The sequence below is a fragment of the Pleuronectes platessa genome, chromosome 8 (genome assembly GCF_947347685.1).
Source record: "Pleuronectes platessa chromosome 8, fPlePla1.1, whole genome shotgun sequence".
In the NCBI taxonomy this organism is placed as follows: domain Eukaryota; kingdom Metazoa; phylum Chordata; class Actinopteri; order Pleuronectiformes; family Pleuronectidae; genus Pleuronectes; species Pleuronectes platessa.
This window is the reverse complement of record NC_070633.1, coordinates 17,324,845-17,344,662: the sequence shown is the minus strand read 5'-3', so window position 1 is coordinate 17,344,662 and position 19,818 is coordinate 17,324,845. Positions and strand designations below refer to the sequence as shown.

The 19,818-nt window shown below is 43.9% G+C and overlaps 1 protein-coding gene across 2 annotated transcripts; it reads right to left on the bottom strand.

The window, feature by feature from the left end:
- Nucleotides 1–410: 410 nt before the first annotated feature.
- Nucleotides 411–18,986, bottom strand: LOC128446306 (serine/threonine-protein phosphatase 2A 55 kDa regulatory subunit B gamma isoform). 2 transcript variants are annotated; one of them, XM_053429322.1, is made up of 10 exons: nucleotides 18,906–18,976; nucleotides 15,796–15,952; nucleotides 9,924–10,021; nucleotides 9,457–9,622; nucleotides 8,484–8,596; nucleotides 7,594–7,771; nucleotides 6,596–6,760; nucleotides 5,940–6,109; nucleotides 3,034–3,125; nucleotides 411–2,404 (listed from the first exon to the last, which is right to left on the bottom strand). In XM_053429322.1, the coding sequence occupies exons 2-10, from the start codon at nucleotides 15,875–15,877 to the stop codon at nucleotides 2,110–2,112; spliced, it is 1,359 nt and encodes a 452-aa protein (XP_053285297.1). In that variant the 5' UTR covers nucleotides 15,878–15,952; nucleotides 18,906–18,976; the 3' UTR covers nucleotides 411–2,109. The 2 variants fall into 2 exon arrangements, with proteins under 2 accessions (XP_053285297.1, XP_053285298.1); XM_053429323.1 differs by lacking the exon at nucleotides 15,796–15,952 and having other exon boundaries at nucleotides 18,906–18,986.
- Between the last annotated feature and the right edge of the window lie 832 nt (nucleotides 18,987–19,818).

Below are 19,818 nucleotides of genomic sequence, written 5' to 3'. Positions count from 1 at the left end.
GAGGTCATGAAGTTTATGTGTGTTCATGTAGTATAAGCAAAGATTAACTTTTATTTCTTAGTTGGTCAACAAGTCAAAAAAACATTTGGGTATAATCTTGCTGTTAATATGCTTAGAAACTATTTAAGTTAAACTAATAAGGCTTCTTTTGGTACTAGATTCCACGAAACTAGCTTTTTAAATTGCAAACCAGGGTATTTATAACAAGTGTTTTAATCCTGGAATATCTCTGTCAAGAGATGTAATACATTTGAGGCCACTAGATGGTGCCTCAGCCCACATGCATTAATATCACATTCTGTAATAAGGACCCCTTAATGTTCAATTTAATTAAAGCCATAAAATAATAACGGTAATATGACCATTACTCTGTAATTAAACTGCAATAAAAAACCACAGCTGTACGCTCATTGGATGCAATTTTGTTGAAATCTTTAATCAGAAAAAAACATATTAACATTATTTATAACTGTCCATTTGACAATTTTGTCGACAAAAAAGATGAACATAAAAATATGTGAATTGACATTAGTTTGGTCAGGATGTGGAGTAAAACTTACAAGTTTCCAAAAGGAGAATAAATAAAAGAATAAACTGTTCTCTAAAAATAAAAGCTTCTGCACATCAGCAAAGAAATCAGTGAGGAAGGCTGAGGAGAGTAAAGTATCGTCTCCCTGCTGTAGCTTCGGAAACAATCATCGATACAGAGGATCGAGTCCACAGTCTGTTTATAGATGTTGGAAAAAACTAAACCTCATACATGTCAAAAACTGTTGATATATACACACACCATTTAGGCCCTTTTTGATTTTTTTCTTTTTAGAGTAATCAAACATTCCTCGCTCTTCTCCGCTCTCAGGTTGAGTCGAGTCAGATTTTTCATTCAAAATGCACATGTAAGTGTATGAACCGAACACTGGTAAACATGCGTCAGTGTCTGAGGACACAAATAAAGGTAGGAGAGCTCGGTCCTCTATGGTTGCTCGTGCTGCACGGAGCCACGCGGGCCCCTGAAAGCCTTTGTACAGCTGGGTCTAAATGGTTAGGAAGGCAGCCAAGTCAGTCAAGTCAGTCAATTAATAAACACCTAGGCTAGAATCTGTTTGACATGCAGCGTCTTTTTTGCTTCGTTGTTTAAATATATTTTTTTCAATTTTCTGTTTTGATTTGAGCTGTACTTCAAACGGCAAGACAGCACATAACACAGTCCCGGACCGGAAGCAGGATCCACCACCAGGGAAGTGGGACGACCCGGTTCAGAGGAGGAAACACTGAGGACTGAAACACACCGTGTGGAGCAGATATGAGTGTGTGTCCTTACATCAGGCAGCGGTGTGATGCTCTGCTTCTCTCTGCAGGACTGTAAAGGTTTTACCTCACTGAACACGGCCCAGTCGAGCTCCGAGGCTCCTGGGTGCACTTGGGTCGAGGAGACGGCCCCCTCCCGAAATTCATCCTTTACACATCACGCGCCTCACTTCGAATTGTCGTCATCGTTAGCATCATTTCACGAGTTACACAAACAGAAGTGGGGTCGCTGATCTGAAATCAAACTAAACCGGCAGTTACGTAAATGCCCCATTTTTCGCGAGTGTCGCTGGTAGACAACCAGGAAGGGGTTTACACAAAACTGTGGGCAAGGGATAAGAATAGGCTTTTCTCAAGCACACAAATATAAAGAGGAGGAGGAGGAAGAAGGAGTAAAGCCTAAAGAAAAAAAATTACAAACATGTAAACATCTCTCTAGTCTGGGGGGAGTTATCCCCCTCAGAGGCTGAGCTGTAGCAATCTACACACCATCAAGCACAAGCCAGAGGTTAACAATCGACAAATCGACAGATCGGACAATTTTTCAATCCATACTCCGTTGTGTAATCCAGCCTCTTCCCTTTCTAGCCCTTTCTAGGTCCTTTCAGTTGCGGGTCGGCTGGCAGGAGGTGAATGAGTGTGGCAGAGAAGACATACGTGTGAGCGCTTTCTGCTTGTTTGTGTAAGTGTGGCTGTGAGTTAGGCATATTCCCGGGTGCGCATGTCTGTCCATGAGTACATTCTGGCATAGTTGTGTGTTCAGACGTGAGATCATTCATATCTGCCACTGACATCCCTTCGTTAATGCAGCTCAGAGTTGAGTTTGTCCTGGAAGATGTACAGGTTGTTGGTGGCGGCGATGGCGATGATGTTCTCGTTGGGGTGCCAGGCCGTGTGGAGGATCTTCTTGGTGAAGTCCAGGCTGTCCACGCTGATGTCGTCCTTCCGCCGCTTCCCCCCCGCGGCGCACACCCTGCGTGGCTTCAGGACGGCTCGGGGTTTGCTGCTCTCTCGCGACGCCTCCAGGGTCACGTCGCGTTTGGTGTTGCGGTCGAACATGCGGAAGAAGTTGTTGTAGGCGCCGGTCATGATCACGCTGGAGAGAGGAGGAGGAGAAGGGTGAGGGTCCAGATAAGAACTAGAAACACTCAAACACTCTCATTATCTTTAACCAAAGTAGCCATGACTTTCCATTATATCGTTGACTTCAATTCAGTCAAATTTTAATTTAGAAAAACGCAGTAATAAAGAGTAGCTAAGATTTGAAGGTGCTTTTTCTATCCTTATGCCTGTGACATATTTGATCCTTTTTTATTATTAGCCATCTAATCGACCACTCCAAATATGCAATAACCTCCACTAGAGGTAAAGTAGCTCATTTAGCTTCACCTCAACCTCATGTCAAATTAAAATGCTGCTTATATTTATTATATAGTCTTGTAAAACTCAAACATGACCATTATAGATAAACTAAATCAATAATTAATACTATTAAAGATTTGGTTTAGTTCAGAAAAAGGGACAATGTCTTTCTAAAATCGGCGACCTCTTGTGTAATAAAGATGGCTCCATTGTATTTTGAGTGATAGATGATCCTCTGAGTTTTCTCAAACCCTCAGTACATAAAACAGAAACTATAAACACAGCAAGCTACCATCTTATGGAATTAGAAAAGTATATTTTTTTGGGGAAATCCACTGACACAAATGCAAAAAGAGACGCTACCTGTCCGAGCCGTTCCAGGCACACTCGAACTTGTCGAAGATGCAGTCGTTTTCATAAAGGGAACACAACTTGCTGCGGAGGTAATCATGAACCTGGAGGAAGAGACACACACACACATGTACAAGCAGACGTGATTAAACATGAGGTCCAGCAAACAGCTCTACTCCCTGGACTCTCAATTCAAACTATAAATAGAAGAGTGAGCAGAAGACACACACACACCTACAAATCTCAGCAGAGACAAAATACATTAAATGTGGGCAAGTTGTAATGGAAACCTCCCCGAAGGCAACATTAATGAGACACAACACCAACCCTCAGCAATACAAGAGCAAGGAGTCCATTTTAATCTAAACTCCTTTTCCATATCAGTAAATCCATTAACATCCAGCCCTCTATTATCAAACCCACCAAGGGCATGATAACACTCTCTCACACACACACACACACTCTCACACACTCTCACACACACACACACACACACACACACACACAAACACACGCACGTTCACTGATTCCCTAATAACTCTTTTCTCTGGTGCTTTCCTTCCACCGACCTGTGTCAGCGCTGAGTCTGCTCGGTGATGCAAAGGTTTGAAATCAACACCTTCCCCCCCCCCCTCCGCATTAAGCCTCCACTGTTTTCCCGTTCTGCATAAAGTCAGCGGCCAACAATCAATAACAGGTCCAGCTGAGGTGGGCTCATGGTTGTACATCAAACCCGGTGACGTTCTAGTTTTCCCCTGTGGCCTTTTCTGCATGAGGTGAAATGATACACTGTGGAGCAGGAATTGAATATACATATATGTATATATATTTATATTCTAGTCCACGTATCTCTGATTTAGAGTTCAGTATCTCCTCCCTCGTGGAGCTGTGCATATTTCCTGTGCTCCAAGAGGAATACTAATTTACCAAAAAATCCGTTGAGTTATCATTCTTTACCCCCCCCCCCCCTCAGTTTACTCCATTCACCCACATTCTGCAATCGCTACCTCGCCTCATCCTCTCATTTACAACCTCTCCCCTCCTTCTACTCTCCTCCTGTCATCACACCATCCTCACACCACCTCCCAAAGCCTCAGCACTGTTCTCCCTCACTCCCTCCTCTTCCTCCCCTCTCCGTGCTGCATTGCAGATCTAGGTGTCAGGAGCTGTGTAAGGTATCCCTCCCTCCCGCTACACTTTATAAGTGGAGACTTGGCGACCTATAAATAGCTCCGGTGCGTCTCAGCCTCCCACTCATGGCTGCCTCGCGGCCCCTCACACGTCAGGCGGACACACACCCCACGCCCGCGGCAGGAATACTGAAGACTCGCCAGGAAAAGGAGAGGATAAATACTTTTGCATCAGCACAAGTGGGTGTGGCTTATAATGTAAACACTTATGAATGACAATTTGAGTGTGGATGTGTGAAAGATGAATGATAAACAGAAGGCGCTCTTTTTATCAGCTTAGTGTACTGAGTGAAACTTTTCAAGTCCCACTTATTCTCCACCCAAATACATGGTATAATGATAAATTGCTTTTTGTGTAGGTCGCACACACCAACATACACACACATGCATCCAGGGATTACGGCCTGAATTTAAAAACTCAGCAAGGGTGAGGCCTGATGAGAAGAGGTGCATCGTCTGGCGCGTAATCAATCCAATTATCCCTAAAAGGTTTCGGAAAAATCTAATCATCACTAAGTACTGTGATTGTGAGAGTCAGCCTTGTTTCCCGTGATTCATTTCTATCTCCAATTGTTCAAAACTTTCCAGGATGATGATGTCCTCTCTCAGGAACAGTTAGTCTCCATGAAGTCGGAATGACACAGCATGTGACAACAACTTATGAGCTGAGGTGAATTTAAAACAGAAAGTTTGATAAAAAAAGATCACATTTACAGAATCTGGGAAGCAACAATCCTGCATGAAGAATGAAGACTCCACAGAACCTGGATAATGTACAGAACTCTGAGCAGTTACCTGGGGCCCCGAGCTGGGGGGGGGGGGGGGGGGGGGGGGAAGCAGTGAATTACGTTAGTCCACAGTAACAACAAATTTATGAGAATAAAGGTCTCTGTGGCCCGGGGTCCCCAAAGTACCTTGAAACTCTCCTGATTTTGACATACAGATGTGTGACAAATTTGAGGAAGAACTAATTAAGGTGTTGACCCACAAAAAAAGTGTCAATGCATCTTAAAGGTAGATTGTTAACGTCTCTGAAACTCATCCATTCAGCCATTATCTATCCTGCTTATTCTCTGAGGTTTGTGGAGAAGCTGGGAGGGTTCCTGTTAATCACTCCACGCAGAAGTACCCCAGCCGCTCTATGACTTCAGCAATATTCTCAGAAAGATTTTTCCCGGACTGACCATCACAATCATTTCCCGATCCATCCACCCAGTTCAATGGCTCCTTGTGTTTTGTATAGCAGCATCTGTCTTCTCTCCTGTTTCCTATCTAGTAGTTATTTCACAGTTTATTTTAGTGTTGCCATGACAATATCAGCAGGTTCATGAACTTCAGGGGGGTACACAGGCTGTGTACAAAGATACTACAGTAAACTGATGAGCCAAGCAGCTAATGTATGTGCCAGTGATGATGAAGCAAGAATGAAATAGACCAATACACAGAAGTAGCTTTGCCAAGAGTAGTAGAGAGTATATCAGTATATAATGAATTGAAATTCTAGTTTATACAACACAGCTTAAACTCCAGTTGTGATCTTCAACAATGTATCTTCGGGAGCTGGAAATATGTTAATGCTTCCTCAACCACTGATTAATTCATTTTTCCCTGAGTAAATTTGCTTCTACCCTGCAATAAATTAATGAGAGAAGCCGAGCCGCAGAGAAAACCTTCAGTGTGTCTCATTTTGTATTCTAACACAACCGAGTGGGTTTTGCAGTCACACACCTGGTACGTCTCGAGGGGCTTGCTCTCCATGTTGAGGTCCCAGACTTTGGCAGTCAGATAGTCCCTGGTGAGCAGGTAGCGGCCGCTGTGGCTGAACTTGACGTCGGACACAGAGGAGATGATCTCGGAGAAGAAGGAGCGGGCGCTGGGGTCCTCGGGCTCCTCAAACACTGGAGAGGGTAGGAGAGAAAGAGGGGAGAGGAGGACACAGAGGTGTGAGGAGTAAGTCACATGCCAGGAACAAACATGATGGTTATGGATGTGTGAATTTATCACTAATTATCTAGAAATCAAGAAATGCCTCAGATGAGACTTTATGTTGAGTGAAGTCTATGATGCTCAAAGACTGCACGGATTAGGTTTGTGTTTCTATGGACAGATGTTGCCGTCTGAATGCAACTGTGTATAAACATCTGTTAACAATTAAATAGCTTTTCTAAATAACAACACAAAAAAAGAAACCTAGTCCATGGTGATGTATAAAATAGTCAGATAAAAACCAAACAAATAGACTGAAACCGAAATCTAGGACAAAAATTAAAAAATGTAGGGTTTTCCTGACTTGTAGACTGAACTCTACGAGTATCAGACATGTTGAGACCTTCTGAGGACTCTGGTGTGTGTGCCTCTCCGTTCCAGCTCAGCGGGTTACTCACATTTGGAGTGTTTGTCGCACAGCGCGGCTTCTCTCATGTCACAGAGACGCAGGGTGCCTTTGCTGCTGCTGTAGACAAACAAGTTACAGTGGTGGGGGTGAAACTCAGCAGCTGTTATCACCTCCGTCAGATCCTCCATGTTGGTTGGTTTGATGTCCACAATGTCTGAGAGGAAGCATCATTAAGGAAAACGGCAAAAGAAGTCGGTTCCTCTGAATCTGCAGTTTTAGCTTTTTGCTTGAAGTGATTTACCTGCTAAAGTCGACCACACTGTGTGTGTGTGCACGTTTACCGATCCAGCCCCTTATCAAATTGAATCGCTGACTGAGAAACATATCTGACTGATATGGAAACTCACACAGGCCCCTTTTGTCTACATACAAAATAAAAACAAGTGTGTGTAAATTTATACATAACCAACACAATGTAAATGATTTATAGCGGATATAAAGTAAACCAATATAAATATATCTTGAGGTGATTTGATGGGGGGGGGAACAGTTATTCCATATTCAAATAAATTGTAGTATTATAAATCCTGTCTGGGTCATGGCTTTGTGACTGTGCGGTGCCCCACTGAGCTGGATTAGAAGTCAAAAAGGGGCTGAAATATTTATGCAGCTTTTGAATTATTCATTAAGCTACATTTTCACTCCTCAACAGTAATATTCCCCACCCCCAACACTTTTTGCAATGTGGGAGTTTGTTATAAATGTAAGTGTGTGTGTGTGTGTGTGTGTTTGTGTGTGTGTGTGTGTGTGTGTGTGTAGAGGGAGGCAGGGATTGATTGCTGAGTACTGTATAAGCCTCCATGTGTTAATGTATGCATCAATTATCTGTGTCCTCCTGCTTTAGGAAATATATTCAAGCCTTTATAGATATATTGCATGTGTGGTTGTTCTCTGTCTCTTCTCCTCACTGCACACACACACACACACACACAATCACGCACGCACACACAAACATACACACACACACACACACACATAAAAGGATACTGAAGCTGCGGTCGGTGATGTCCAGATGCCAGAGGTTGATCCTCAGATCATCAGCGGACATGTAGGTCTCGTAATCGGAGTTGACAGAGATGGAATTAACGTGGTAGGTGTGGGCGTTGGCATACACTCGCCGTGGGCTCACCTCCACCATCAGGTCCATCGGCAACAACACCGGTACCTAGAAAGTAAAACAGAAAGAGAAAGTTTACATGTCATCCTTTAATGGTATCAGGAATTTATATTCCACGAGTAACTTCCTATGACATTAACATTACAGTACTGGTAGAGCCCCAACCTTCTTACCTGATTTTAAAATCAAGAGCCAAACTGGTGCATAACTTAAATTTATTTTGCTTTAACATAGATAATCTTTGTCAATATAGTATTTGCTTAAATGTGACCTGATTTGGATACAACACAGTGGGAGCATCACCACCGTACACATGTCCTCAGACACCTCGACAGAAAATGACAAACAACACAGTGTGTGTGTGTGTGTGCTGATCGTTAAGAACACAAAGACTGATATTGTGACTAATTTAGATCACGTGCAGATGTTGTGTCGCTGTTCTCTACGGCTGGAAACAGATTCCTCCGCCCCACACACACTCTCACATACACACATGTACCTTTGTGCCAGTGACCCACTTTTGCACATGCAAACACATCTGTGCCCACTGACCCAGTTATGATGAGCAACCCACTGCATGTATGAATGTTTTAGTGTGTGCATTCAGAAAGACAGATACACAGACAGAGAGACAGACAGAGATATTCAGACGGGCGAATAGATAGATAGATAGATAGATAGATAGATAGATAGATAGATAGATAGATAGATAGATTGATAGATAGATGGATTAAGAGAAGAAAGAGAGATAGATAGTTACCTGTAGTGAGGTGACGGTGGACATGTCCTTGATGCGACCCTCCTCATCCTTCAGGTTGTATCCCTCAGGCCGTTTGTCTCTTTCACTCACCTTCCACAACTTAATGGTCTTATCTGGAAAACAAACGAGGCCATTAAGGAATCAGATGAGACATAAGGTAATTCAGAAGAGTGAAAAGTGAACAAAAGGTGCTTGTTAATGTGCCTGGAGCTCAGGAAGTTATCTGGAGATGTGATTCAAAATAGCAGAGTAGACTGAATATAGAGTTTGAATTCAAACTGGAGAAGATAAACCACTCAAGCCTTAAACAATGAAAAAGCCAAGTCAGATACTTGACAATAACATAAATGACAGAATCGAGAAAATAATACAGCACACTTTACTGTAGCTCGGACTCTGAGCCTCAGAATGAGTACAGGAGCGGGGCTTTGTTTAACCATCACTGACACAAGCAGACATCTCAGCAGCAGCACCACCCATCCGCTGGAGCAGGTCTTACATATTTGATACCCTCAATCATAAATAATACAGTACTTAAATAAATCAATAAAAGGAGTCTGAGGGAAACTCAATAGGGATCTTCCAATACAGCCAGGAGCAGAGCATGTTGTCTGATGAATGGACCTTAATGCACAGCAGAAATTGGGATCCAACACCGGCAGCTAATAACACTGTAGACAGTGTGAAAGCCTCCTTTCTTACTTAAGATAAAGCCGTCTCAGCCTAATATACAACTCCATCACCAAGCTCTTCACACCGTCACTAACTTGCTAAGTAAGACACATTAATAACTCAAGCCATGAGAGCTAAAATAACTGGTTTAAAACCATGATCACTCAAAAAGGATTCATGCAAATACTTTTTCCACACAGGCACATCACTACCTCTACATCATCGTTGTTCCTCTACGTGTTTGTGTGTGTGTGTGTGTGTGTGTGTGTGTGTGTGTGTGTGTTTGTGTGGGGTCTTTTACCATTGGTGGAGAGTAGGAAGTTTGCAGCGTTTTGCTGAGGCAGCCACCGGATCTTATTGATCTTCTCCTCGATCTCCAGACTCTTAAGGTAGTCGAACTCGGGCTCATGGCTCTGGAAGGTGCTGTACACATTGTACTCTCCTTGGGAGAACAGCTCACACTTGCTCTGTGGAGAGAAAAGGAGGATACATGGTAGAGAAGGCACGTGAAAACATGCGGGATGAAAAATGTGCTCTCCCTCGTGTGTACAGTCACCTGCGGCCCGATTCACTCAGTCACCTTCACCCTTGATCCGCACAGCAATACTAATACACTCTGAACCGGCAGGAGCATCAACTATTTATCAATCAATCTCAAGTGTAGCTGGAGGGGTGAGTGTGTAGGTGCATTGCTGTTCTTGCGCCTGAGATGAAATATGGTGTGTTTGTGTGTATGAGTGTGTGTTAGTGGCGGGTTTGTGCGCCTACCTCTGGTTCCCTCTGAAAGATGACCACTCGGCCCCCCTTGTCCCCTGTGGCCAGGAGCTCTCCTGTGTGGTTGAACTCAACAGTGGAGATGATATCAGCTGGCGGGAGAGAGACAGTGACAAAGATGGAGAGAGAGAGAGAGAGAGAGAGAGAGAGAGAGAGAGGGAGAGAGAGAGAGAGTTGCAATTAGCTAATTGACCACAAGTCAACATTCATTTATGTAAACTGTTTATCTGACTGTAAATTATGAGACAGAGATTAGAGATCAGACAAGATTAATTGTATTAACATGTACGTGGATTAAACAATATTTGAAGTGTTCTGCAAGTGTGTGTGTGCTGTCAGGGGAGATTCCCATTATAAAGCACATATCAGCCCGTCAAAACATTCACTGACGCACACAGATACACACACACACACACTAACACACTCACAGACACACACACACACACACACACACACACACACACACACACACACACACACACACACACAGCTGTCTGACGTGATGCACAGGTGGTATCTGAGCTCCACCACACGGTGTGACAGTGACACATACACAATGAGGCTTAGGATCACAGAGAGTTCATTGTTTGTGTTTGTTCGTGTGCGTATTAGCAAGAACTATCCATGTGATGTCTGAGTGTGTAGACACAACTCAGAGTGTGTATTTTCATAAGTGATTTTATATCGTTCAAATATTATTTTTCAGTACATTCATTAGCATATTCTCGACAATGTCCCCATCGCCGGCTCCGTGTCCCAAAACGCCAACACAGTCTGACTCAGTGACAGCTCTGTATATATGATGAGTCAGCACATCATTAACCACTTAGGACTTACTGACTCAGTGCTTTCACTGGTCCACCCTGCATCACACAGTACACAGACTCCAAAGTAGAAAGCTCTCGGATACATCGTGTAAAGAGAAGCTTGTGAGTTCAACATATGAAGCTTGAATCTAACATTGTAATTAATCTGTATCCTCCCTTCAGTTCAGATTCGTGATGGAGATTGATGTTTATTTAGTGACTAAGCTGCTTTGGAGGCAGAAAAAAAACTGTCACAGTAAAGATACTGTACCATAATAGTTATTAGTCTGCTGCTGTGATCATAAATACAAAATAAAATAAAAAAGCCATATTAATGTTTATATTTTGTATCTATCTCTTTTCTGATTTAGGTCTCTTGATTCTTTCTTTATTCCAATCTGTTTAGTGAACTGAATGTCCAGCCTAGTTTCAATCTGTGGTTGGTTTAATCTCGCACAGTTTTGTAAATTGTAAAAAAAAAGCTGTGAAAGATAAAGTCGCTTGTGTTGCTGATCACCGTGGCGATGCCTTCAGTGCTGATTGGAGTCTTTGAAACGGAACAAAAACAAAGATCCTTCGGCTTCTGTTGTCAAATTTGATCCATATACTGTTTACCTCAGATAACAACCACCAACAAAGGAGGTCATATACGTTTTCAGTTCTTTGTTGACTTTGCAAGTTTGCATTTCCACTACTACAGAGCTATTTCAAAGTAACAGCTCTTGATGTTCTGGTGTCCTGCAGAAAGACTTCAGACAGAGCCACGCCAGCAGTTCACCTTCCATTGCTTGTCTTTATGCTTTAAACTAAGCTTGAGAGTGTTATTGATCTACTCATCTAATTCTCAACCTGACAGCTAATAAGTGCATCTGCCAAAATGTCACACTACTCCGTTGAAGAGTCTTTCCATCACTGCTGCAAACTGCTAGACTGACTGGTTAGCACATCAGTCAGTTCCTCAGAAGAGACTCTGCTCAGCTGCAACATTGTCAAAAAATAATCTGTTTGAACTGACAGTGTACGTCTTATAAGAATAGATGATGATCTAGCACAAAGGAAATGAAAGTGTGCCACCTTTATGATTGTTTCATGGCTGTTTGTGATCTTACACATTTATACTATATATATATATATTTATATATATATATATAGTATAATAAAAAACATAAAAACCAAATGTGTTATTTGTCCAAGGTAATGAAAAAAAGAAGCTGCCCGATCCCTGGGCTCTGCTGCCTCACAGATTTCATTCAACATATCCTCAGATCTGCTGCCGCACAACCAAAAACCCAAAATAATACCAATATCCGATGGTGTATCCCAACATGTTTTCATTAATGTCGTCCAGTGAGCTTCGTTTTTTATTTTATTTTTAAACCCGCTCCTCAAAAAGCATTGACTGCAATAAAGACGGAGTGCGGAGAGCAATTTTACTGAGAGTCAGAGTGATTCAAAGCTGCAGCCTCGGTTATTTCCTGGTGGCCTTGAGAGAGATGTTATAATGATTGGAGGCAGGGAGTGCTCTTCAACCAACACAGCCTTATTCCCACTGTTTCTGACACACTCCATGTATTACCGGATGCCTCTTTCTCTCCTTCCATTCATTATTTCACTTGATCTCTCAGTTTGCTTCACCACAGTTCCAGTTTCATTCCTCTGTTTTAGCAATCTCTCTCCATCTCAAATCCAGCCCCCCCCCCCCCCCCCCCGTGTCCTTTTGTCATCTTTCATCTCCTTCTCCAGTTTCATTCTTTCTGCCCCGTTTCCCTCTCTCATTTGCTTGTCGTTCCACATTCAGCTCCCTGTCCTTCTCTCGTCCCTCCCCCCCATTGCACTCTTCTGCCTTACGGTGTGTGAGCATGTGTCTGTAGTGGTGATGATGCTGGTTGTGGTAGAAGAATGGGAAGGCTGGGAAGGGAGGCAGAGGGAAGAGGCGGTGGGGCGGAGGCGGTTGGAGGGGGTCCTCCGGTGAGCAGGAGTTGCCATAGTAACAAGCAGAGCCAACCAGAGGCAGTGGTACTTGTAATAGTTAACCGTATATGGCCGTCTGGTGAAGCAGGAAGTGGGATTCATCAATCCAATCTTCGCAGGAAGAAGAAGCCATGAAATAATGATGGCGCTGCACTTCCGTCCAGTAACAAATATTGATCCGCACATATGATCCACATTGAGGACATGCAGATTATTTATTAATGATGGCAGTCATACAAACACACACACCCTACACGTGCAGTATACGCCACAAACACAGAGTTCTGAGTGCACGTGAGGATGGACTGCAAACTGGTGTGCTTGATACTCTTTGTGTGTGGGAGAGTGATAGAAAAAGAGAGAGAGAGAGAGAGAGCACACTCACAGAGAACTGTCTCTCTACTCAAATGACACAGGGAAAGAGCTAAGCTAAGCAAAACCACAGAGGCGGTACACAAGATAGCTGAATAAAATATGGAGCACACACTCTCCTCTCTAATCCTCTGTGTCTCGGCTTCCCTCCTTTTTATCATTCTATCTTTCTCTTTCTGTCTGTCTCTTTCACACACACACACATACAAACACACACACACACACACACACACACACACACACACGCACACACACAAACACACAAAGCTCACACCAAACTGTCTCTCTCAGTTTCCTTATTAGAGGAACGTAACAGAAAAGCTAAACATTGAAGAACACACACAACCACTGCAGACACAGGCTGTGGTTCTCCTCCAGGAGTCACCGCTGGCCAGTGTATGATTTAATGTGTGTGTGTGTGTGTGTCAGTGTGTCTTATAGTGTAGATGTGCTACTTTAGAGCAAGCTAGCTGTGTGCGTGTTGTCCCATTGACGGGCCATTAGCATCGGCAGATTGTCTGACTCATCACCACATTGCAGGAGCTGGGGTAACATCGTGTGAGCGCAAGAGCATGAGCTGCACACATAGTACAGATACACACACGCACACACACATACACATACACCTACATACTATATATTAACACAGAACAATGACACACAAACATTAATGAACCAAGAGACAGTGAGAAGCACGGGAAACACACACAAGTGATAAAAGCACAGGAACTCAAACGCACTGTGAGGTGTTAACATAGAAAGCAGCTCCTCAATGATAAGAGCTGATAAGTGGACTACGCAAAATAAATCATCGCTATAATTGTTCATTAATTGTTAATATATAACTGTTTAAGATTATATTAGAAATGTAATATCTTTGCAAAACAAACTTGAAATATGAAATTGCACTTATGATGTGTGACATTTTTCACTGCTTTTAGAGAGAGGGACTAAACAGCTGACATATAGAAATGAACTGATCGGTCAGTTCATTGATTCGCTAAACTAACTAAAATAAACAATTTCAAGCAAAAATGTAGGACATTCTTTATTTCCAGCTTCTCAAGCTGCAATGATCTGCTGTTTTAATATTAAATAGTTGTAAACTGTTTATGTATTTTTTTGTTTTACATTTTATCTGCCATTCTATAAAAGCTATAAGTAAGTATTAAAATTGATAAACCATTTGGCTGTTTAACTGAATAATTTACTTTTTCAACCATAATTGGAATCATACATATATCAAATGGAAGAGAAGAGGACAGGTTCATGAGCCTAGTTGGTATACGTAAAGGGAAGGACTGCTACAGGGACAGGGAGGGGAGCAGGCGTCCTACAGTCCCAATTATAGATAACTTGGGTCTGGGTAAACATGAAGCATTAAAGCCGAGCCAAAAACACACACTCCTTAAAAGCCAAGACAAGCCACCACTCAGCAGGGGATGTGAGTGTGTGTCTGTGTCGGAGGGTGTGTGTGTTTGCGCTGTAGCTCAAGCACCCGCATTTCCTGTGTACGTGTGCACAAGTGTGTACTCCAATTACCCTGTAGAGAAACAAATGGGGGGGGACAGGAGAGATGAGGGAGCGAAGGAGCTGAGGGGAGAAACTGCCGGAGGGACACGTCGTTGAATTGATCCCTGTCCTGCAGTTTTGGTGTTATCTGGAAATAAAACTGGTGTGTGTGTGTGTGTGTGTGTGTGTGTGTGTGTGTGTTTGTGTGTTAAAAGTGCACATGTGTGGAGTGGACAGATTTAAGCCCAGCACAGCAGGGAATCTGCCATTTCTCCAAACACACATCTCTATAATGGAGCAGAGCCTGTGTGAGCCTAATGGTTATGGACACAAACAATTACAAGGACAAACCAAGCCACCAGCATCACCACAAGTGAAGCCTGCTTGTAATTTGTTTTCATCTGACTGTATACTCATCCTCTGACCGTCTGAAACGTGTGATTCATTTTCCATACAAATCAATTTGTTTTCCTAACACATTTTCCGAGACTGTAACATAAAAAAAAAGATTAAGAGCTTAGCTGGTTTGCGGCCAGTCGAAACTCAGATTAAGTGCAAAAGCCTCAAATAAATACTGAACTCAAGCCATAAATACTTAAATGTAATCCTCGGAAAAAACTCTCGTCCTTTTTTGCACTGTCATTCTTATCTTACCATCTGCATCCTTTCAGAGTTGTAATGATTGGGCAATTAGTTGATTGACCGAACATGTATCTGCAATGATTTTGATGATCCATTAATCCTAAAGTAATTTTTTTAGCCCAAAATTTGGAAAAATTACTGGTTAACTGATGATTTTTATACAGAAGCAAATGTGTGTCTTCCTCTGTGTCCAAGAGAAAGAGAAGCAAGATAGCTTTCGAGAAAATTAGGTGTCATCTGGCCAAACGTTAAAAGAGACCAATGACACACTAATATGCAAACACACAGACTCACACACACACACACACATAGTGAGGCAGACAGGAGTGAGACAAAAATAAAAAGGGAGGTGCAAAAATAGAGACGGACAAAAAAGATGAAACGGACGGACACAGACAAATCAGACTCACGTGACCATTCACCTGATTCAAACTAGTCCCTCACACACTCACACACACTCCATCAGATGGCGTACACACATCAACTCTCACATCTCACACTGGGGTCAGGTGGCGCAACCGTGTGACATAGATATGACCTTCGGGAGAGAAGAGAGCACACACCTTCAGTGTAAGAGGCAAACGGCTCAGGCTCCAGGGAAAGGGTAGTGATGTCGGAGCACAGGACCTGGATGGGGCTCAACATCCTGGGGGAGGACTCCGGGGTGGAGAGGGGTGGACAGGATGGGCGGAGCTCTTCAGGCTATAGCCAGGAGCAGCCCTGCAAGAGGAGCAAGGATGGAGGGGAAGGGAAAGGAGGGAGGAGGGCAACAGGGAGGCAGCAAGGTAAGGAAGTAAGAAGGATTTGGCGGGGAGGGGTATAAGGGTGAAGGGTAGGGACTGAGTTACTCCATCACCAAAGAAAATCTCCTCGTGGTGTGTTCATGATCATACGGTAGGTACCTATGTAAGATGAAATATTCACATAAAGGTTTTGCTGGAGGATGAAGAGAAATGAACAGAGATAAATGACTGATGGGACAGAGTCTCAGTTTGTCTCCTCCTAATATGGAAATATGTTCTGGAGGGGAGCATAACTCACTGCTGTCTCCCTTTTCCCCATGTGACACTGATATAATGAAGATTAACAATTCTTTAATGTTCAGGTCTGATGTGATGCACAAAATATTTGTCTATTTTCACGTTGGAAGTTGCATTTGCAATTTACCTGTCTGTGGTCTTTATAATGACCATTGTCACTGCAACTGTATCCAAATGCATGTTACAGGAACCCGTAGTTCTGTGATTTTTGTTTTTTTCAGTTTGTGTAAGCTACTCTCTAAACTGGAGTCTGTCAAAAAATAGGTTGTCTCTTTCTAGGTCCTTAGTTAGTCCTTTTACAATTTCCCCTCCATAGGTAGACACTATATTCTATACGGTGCACAATAATAAAGGGGCTTATATGTTTGAATTATTTATGACATCAATAACTTACGGACAAAGATATGAAAAATGGAAACATTTTTAAATTGTCATTATTTCCTCATTCACTTAATGTTACTGCAGCTGGAGGTGAGTTTAAGGGAGACACTGAGAAGGTCAAAGGGAGAGAGAGGAGGGGAGTAAGAGATGGAGGAGAGACGGGAGGGGAGGGAGGGACGGAGAGGGAGGTTAAGCATCCCTCCCCTGTAAGAGTTAAAGGGCAGGGGGGATTCCCACGGGAAGATCTACAGACACACCGTTATGTATGCGCGCACACACACACATATGCTCACACACAAAACACTTGCAGACACACACATCCATATACATACACAGACCCGAGCAAACAGAAAGACACACAGTTTTTTGCACTCTGACACACATGAATATGAATGCAACAACACAAGGAAAAAAAATACAGAAAGAAAGATGGAGACACAGGAGACAACAAAACACACCAAGCATAAGATGACATGCACTCTGTCTCTACCACCCTCTGCCTCTCTTTTTCACAGTCACACACACACACACACACACACACACACAGAGGCACATTGTGTTTGAGCAGCCTTAAGAGCACTGTTGGATAATAGTTTGGCAGATGCACCACTTCAGCACTAGGACACACTGTGAGTTGTATTGGAGGACTGATGGGGGCACAGAGAGGGAGGGAAGTGGGGTGCAGTGGGGGATGGAAATGGGGGAGACGGACGGGGGTGGGGTGATTATGGAGGAAAGGTGGAGGGGGGGTTGGAGTGGATTTAGAAGAAGAGGCAGGTAATGAATCATTTTGTTAATTTGTGCCTCGACGTCGTCTTTGTTTGTCATTAGCGGAATTCTGATGAGATTGATTTTTAAAGGCACAATTTGCACTGATTTTTATGCTGCTTATCTATTTTTTGGCGCTCCATGTGTTGCACGTCCCTCTCACACCATTAGTGCTCAGTGGTGTGTCCGACTTGGTGGGAGCTAATCAGCAATTCACCCTGTGTCTGCCCGGGATGTGTGGAATAATTAATACTGCCATTATTGGTGGGCGGAGACGACCTGTCAATCATATCAGCCAAGCATGAAAAGCAGCATGTTTATCATCACGGGCTGTTGCTATGGCAATAATGGATGGTCGGCGATGGATGCTACAGCAGATTTCCTGCCGCTCACTCATCATAGTCCTTCTCTCAAATGGACAAAGACAAATATGGTTCATGGAAACACTGAGCGCACGACACACGCTCATTCATACACGCGCAGACAAACAGCGGACGGTGAAACAAACAGAAATAGTCTTTAATCCTCTCAGCAATCCACTGTGTTGAGTGAACACGCAAGCGTTTACACAATCAACAGGCAGCACCACAACTCTCCCCTGACTCCAGTAAGTGCCTCCGCGTGAGCGAAATGTTGTTACGACACGGACACAGGAAGCACAACTCCCTTTCCGCGATGACAGGAGGATCACAAATGAGCACGCAACACATTTATGATCCCCCCCCCCCCCCCTATTTGATAAACCACTGTTCTGGTCAAAGAGGCGTGACGAACAATGAGTATAGGAAACAGGTTGGGGACAGACAGCAAGGAAGCCAGGGCAGGGAAACGTGTGTGCAGGTGAGATTAGAGGAGTAACTGAGATTAGCCGAAGGGAGGAGGGGCGAGGGTTATCCAGGGTTGTAATCCGTCTGTTTTACAAAACAAACCAAAGGAACTCAGTGCACCTGATTTATTCACCAGAGAGGAACACAGAGGACATGTGTGTGTGTGATGAAATGCAGTGAAATGAGCATGTGGTGGAAATAACAGGCTTGTTTTTTTCTGGAAATTTCTGCCGTTACAGAAAGAGACTCAGACACACATTTGGACAGGGGCCAGATCAATTCTTCCCTGCAGTGCAACAAAATAGCTGTGTTGCACGAGGCAGAGAACTGATTACACAAAGCACAAACAAACATAGAACAGGAATGAAAGGTGAAGAGAATTTAACGAGAGGATGAGGAAGAGGAGATGAAAACTTGATGATGTTTTGCTGACTCGGTCATGTCGGACTCTGTCGGAACGCTGATCGACACAGAGTTTAAGATTAGGAAGCCGTTCTATGCTTGATTTTTCAGACAAGCAATCACACAATTGTGCATTGTGCACACACAAACGGACACACACACTCTCTGAAAGTCTGACACATAGACACACGCTCACATGGGGGAACACTGAAGCACACAGAGTGACACGTTCTTCTTCCCCTGTCGTCCTCTTACCTTCAGTCACATAGTTGTGGTCGGGGAGGAAGCCGCGGTGGTCGAGTGCTGGGGTGGCGTCAGTGTCTTCGCCCATCGGCGGGGCTGGGGGGGGCGCCCGTCTCGGTGGGGCAGCGTGGTGGTGGCAGATCGGTGGTGGAGGGGGTTGTGGGGATGCTGGCCAGCGCAGCGCCCATACTGCTGCCCGCCGACGCCTCCTCAGCACAGGGGCGCAGAGCCAGGCATCCTGTCCTTAAATGAGGATGAGGGGCAGGTTGGGAGGGGGGGTATGGGCCAATCCAGTAGGAGGGATGCGCGTGTTTGTAAGAGTCCACACAACTGCTACAGAGAGCCAGATGCCAACCTGCAACAGGGAGGATTATTCAAAAACAGTTAAAAAACTAGCAGTGAGCTTGATTCTTGCCAAACCAGAGCACACATCACTCGAGAGGCGAGAAAAAACCCGGCGTACTTAATGTCCACCCTGCAGCTGCTGAGTCCAGCTGTGGCAAAAGCAATTATAGCCGCTCACGAGCAGACACACAACATACACAGCACTGTACTCTCCGAAAGGACTAAAGTCCCTACTTGTTAACAGATGCTCAGAGAGAAGAGGAGGAGAGGAGATGAAGAGGAGGAGAGTGGGGGGAGGGGAGAGAGGGATGAGCAGAGCCCCTGGTCATCTGCAGTGCTGCTTCTTCTGCAGTGAACCCACACACATATGGATGCAAATATACAACACACACTCACCTACACACTGGGCAGCTTGTTGGTCAGGTGCTCCTCAGAGGATCCTCCACAAAACAACCTGTCTCTCCTCCTCGGCAGGGGGACTGTCTCTCTGGTTTCTCAGCTGTTCCAGTATGAGGAGGAAAATCCTGCTGGTCCTGCGTTCTGCTGCAGTCTGCGCTCTGGCGTATGCATGGAAGGCAGA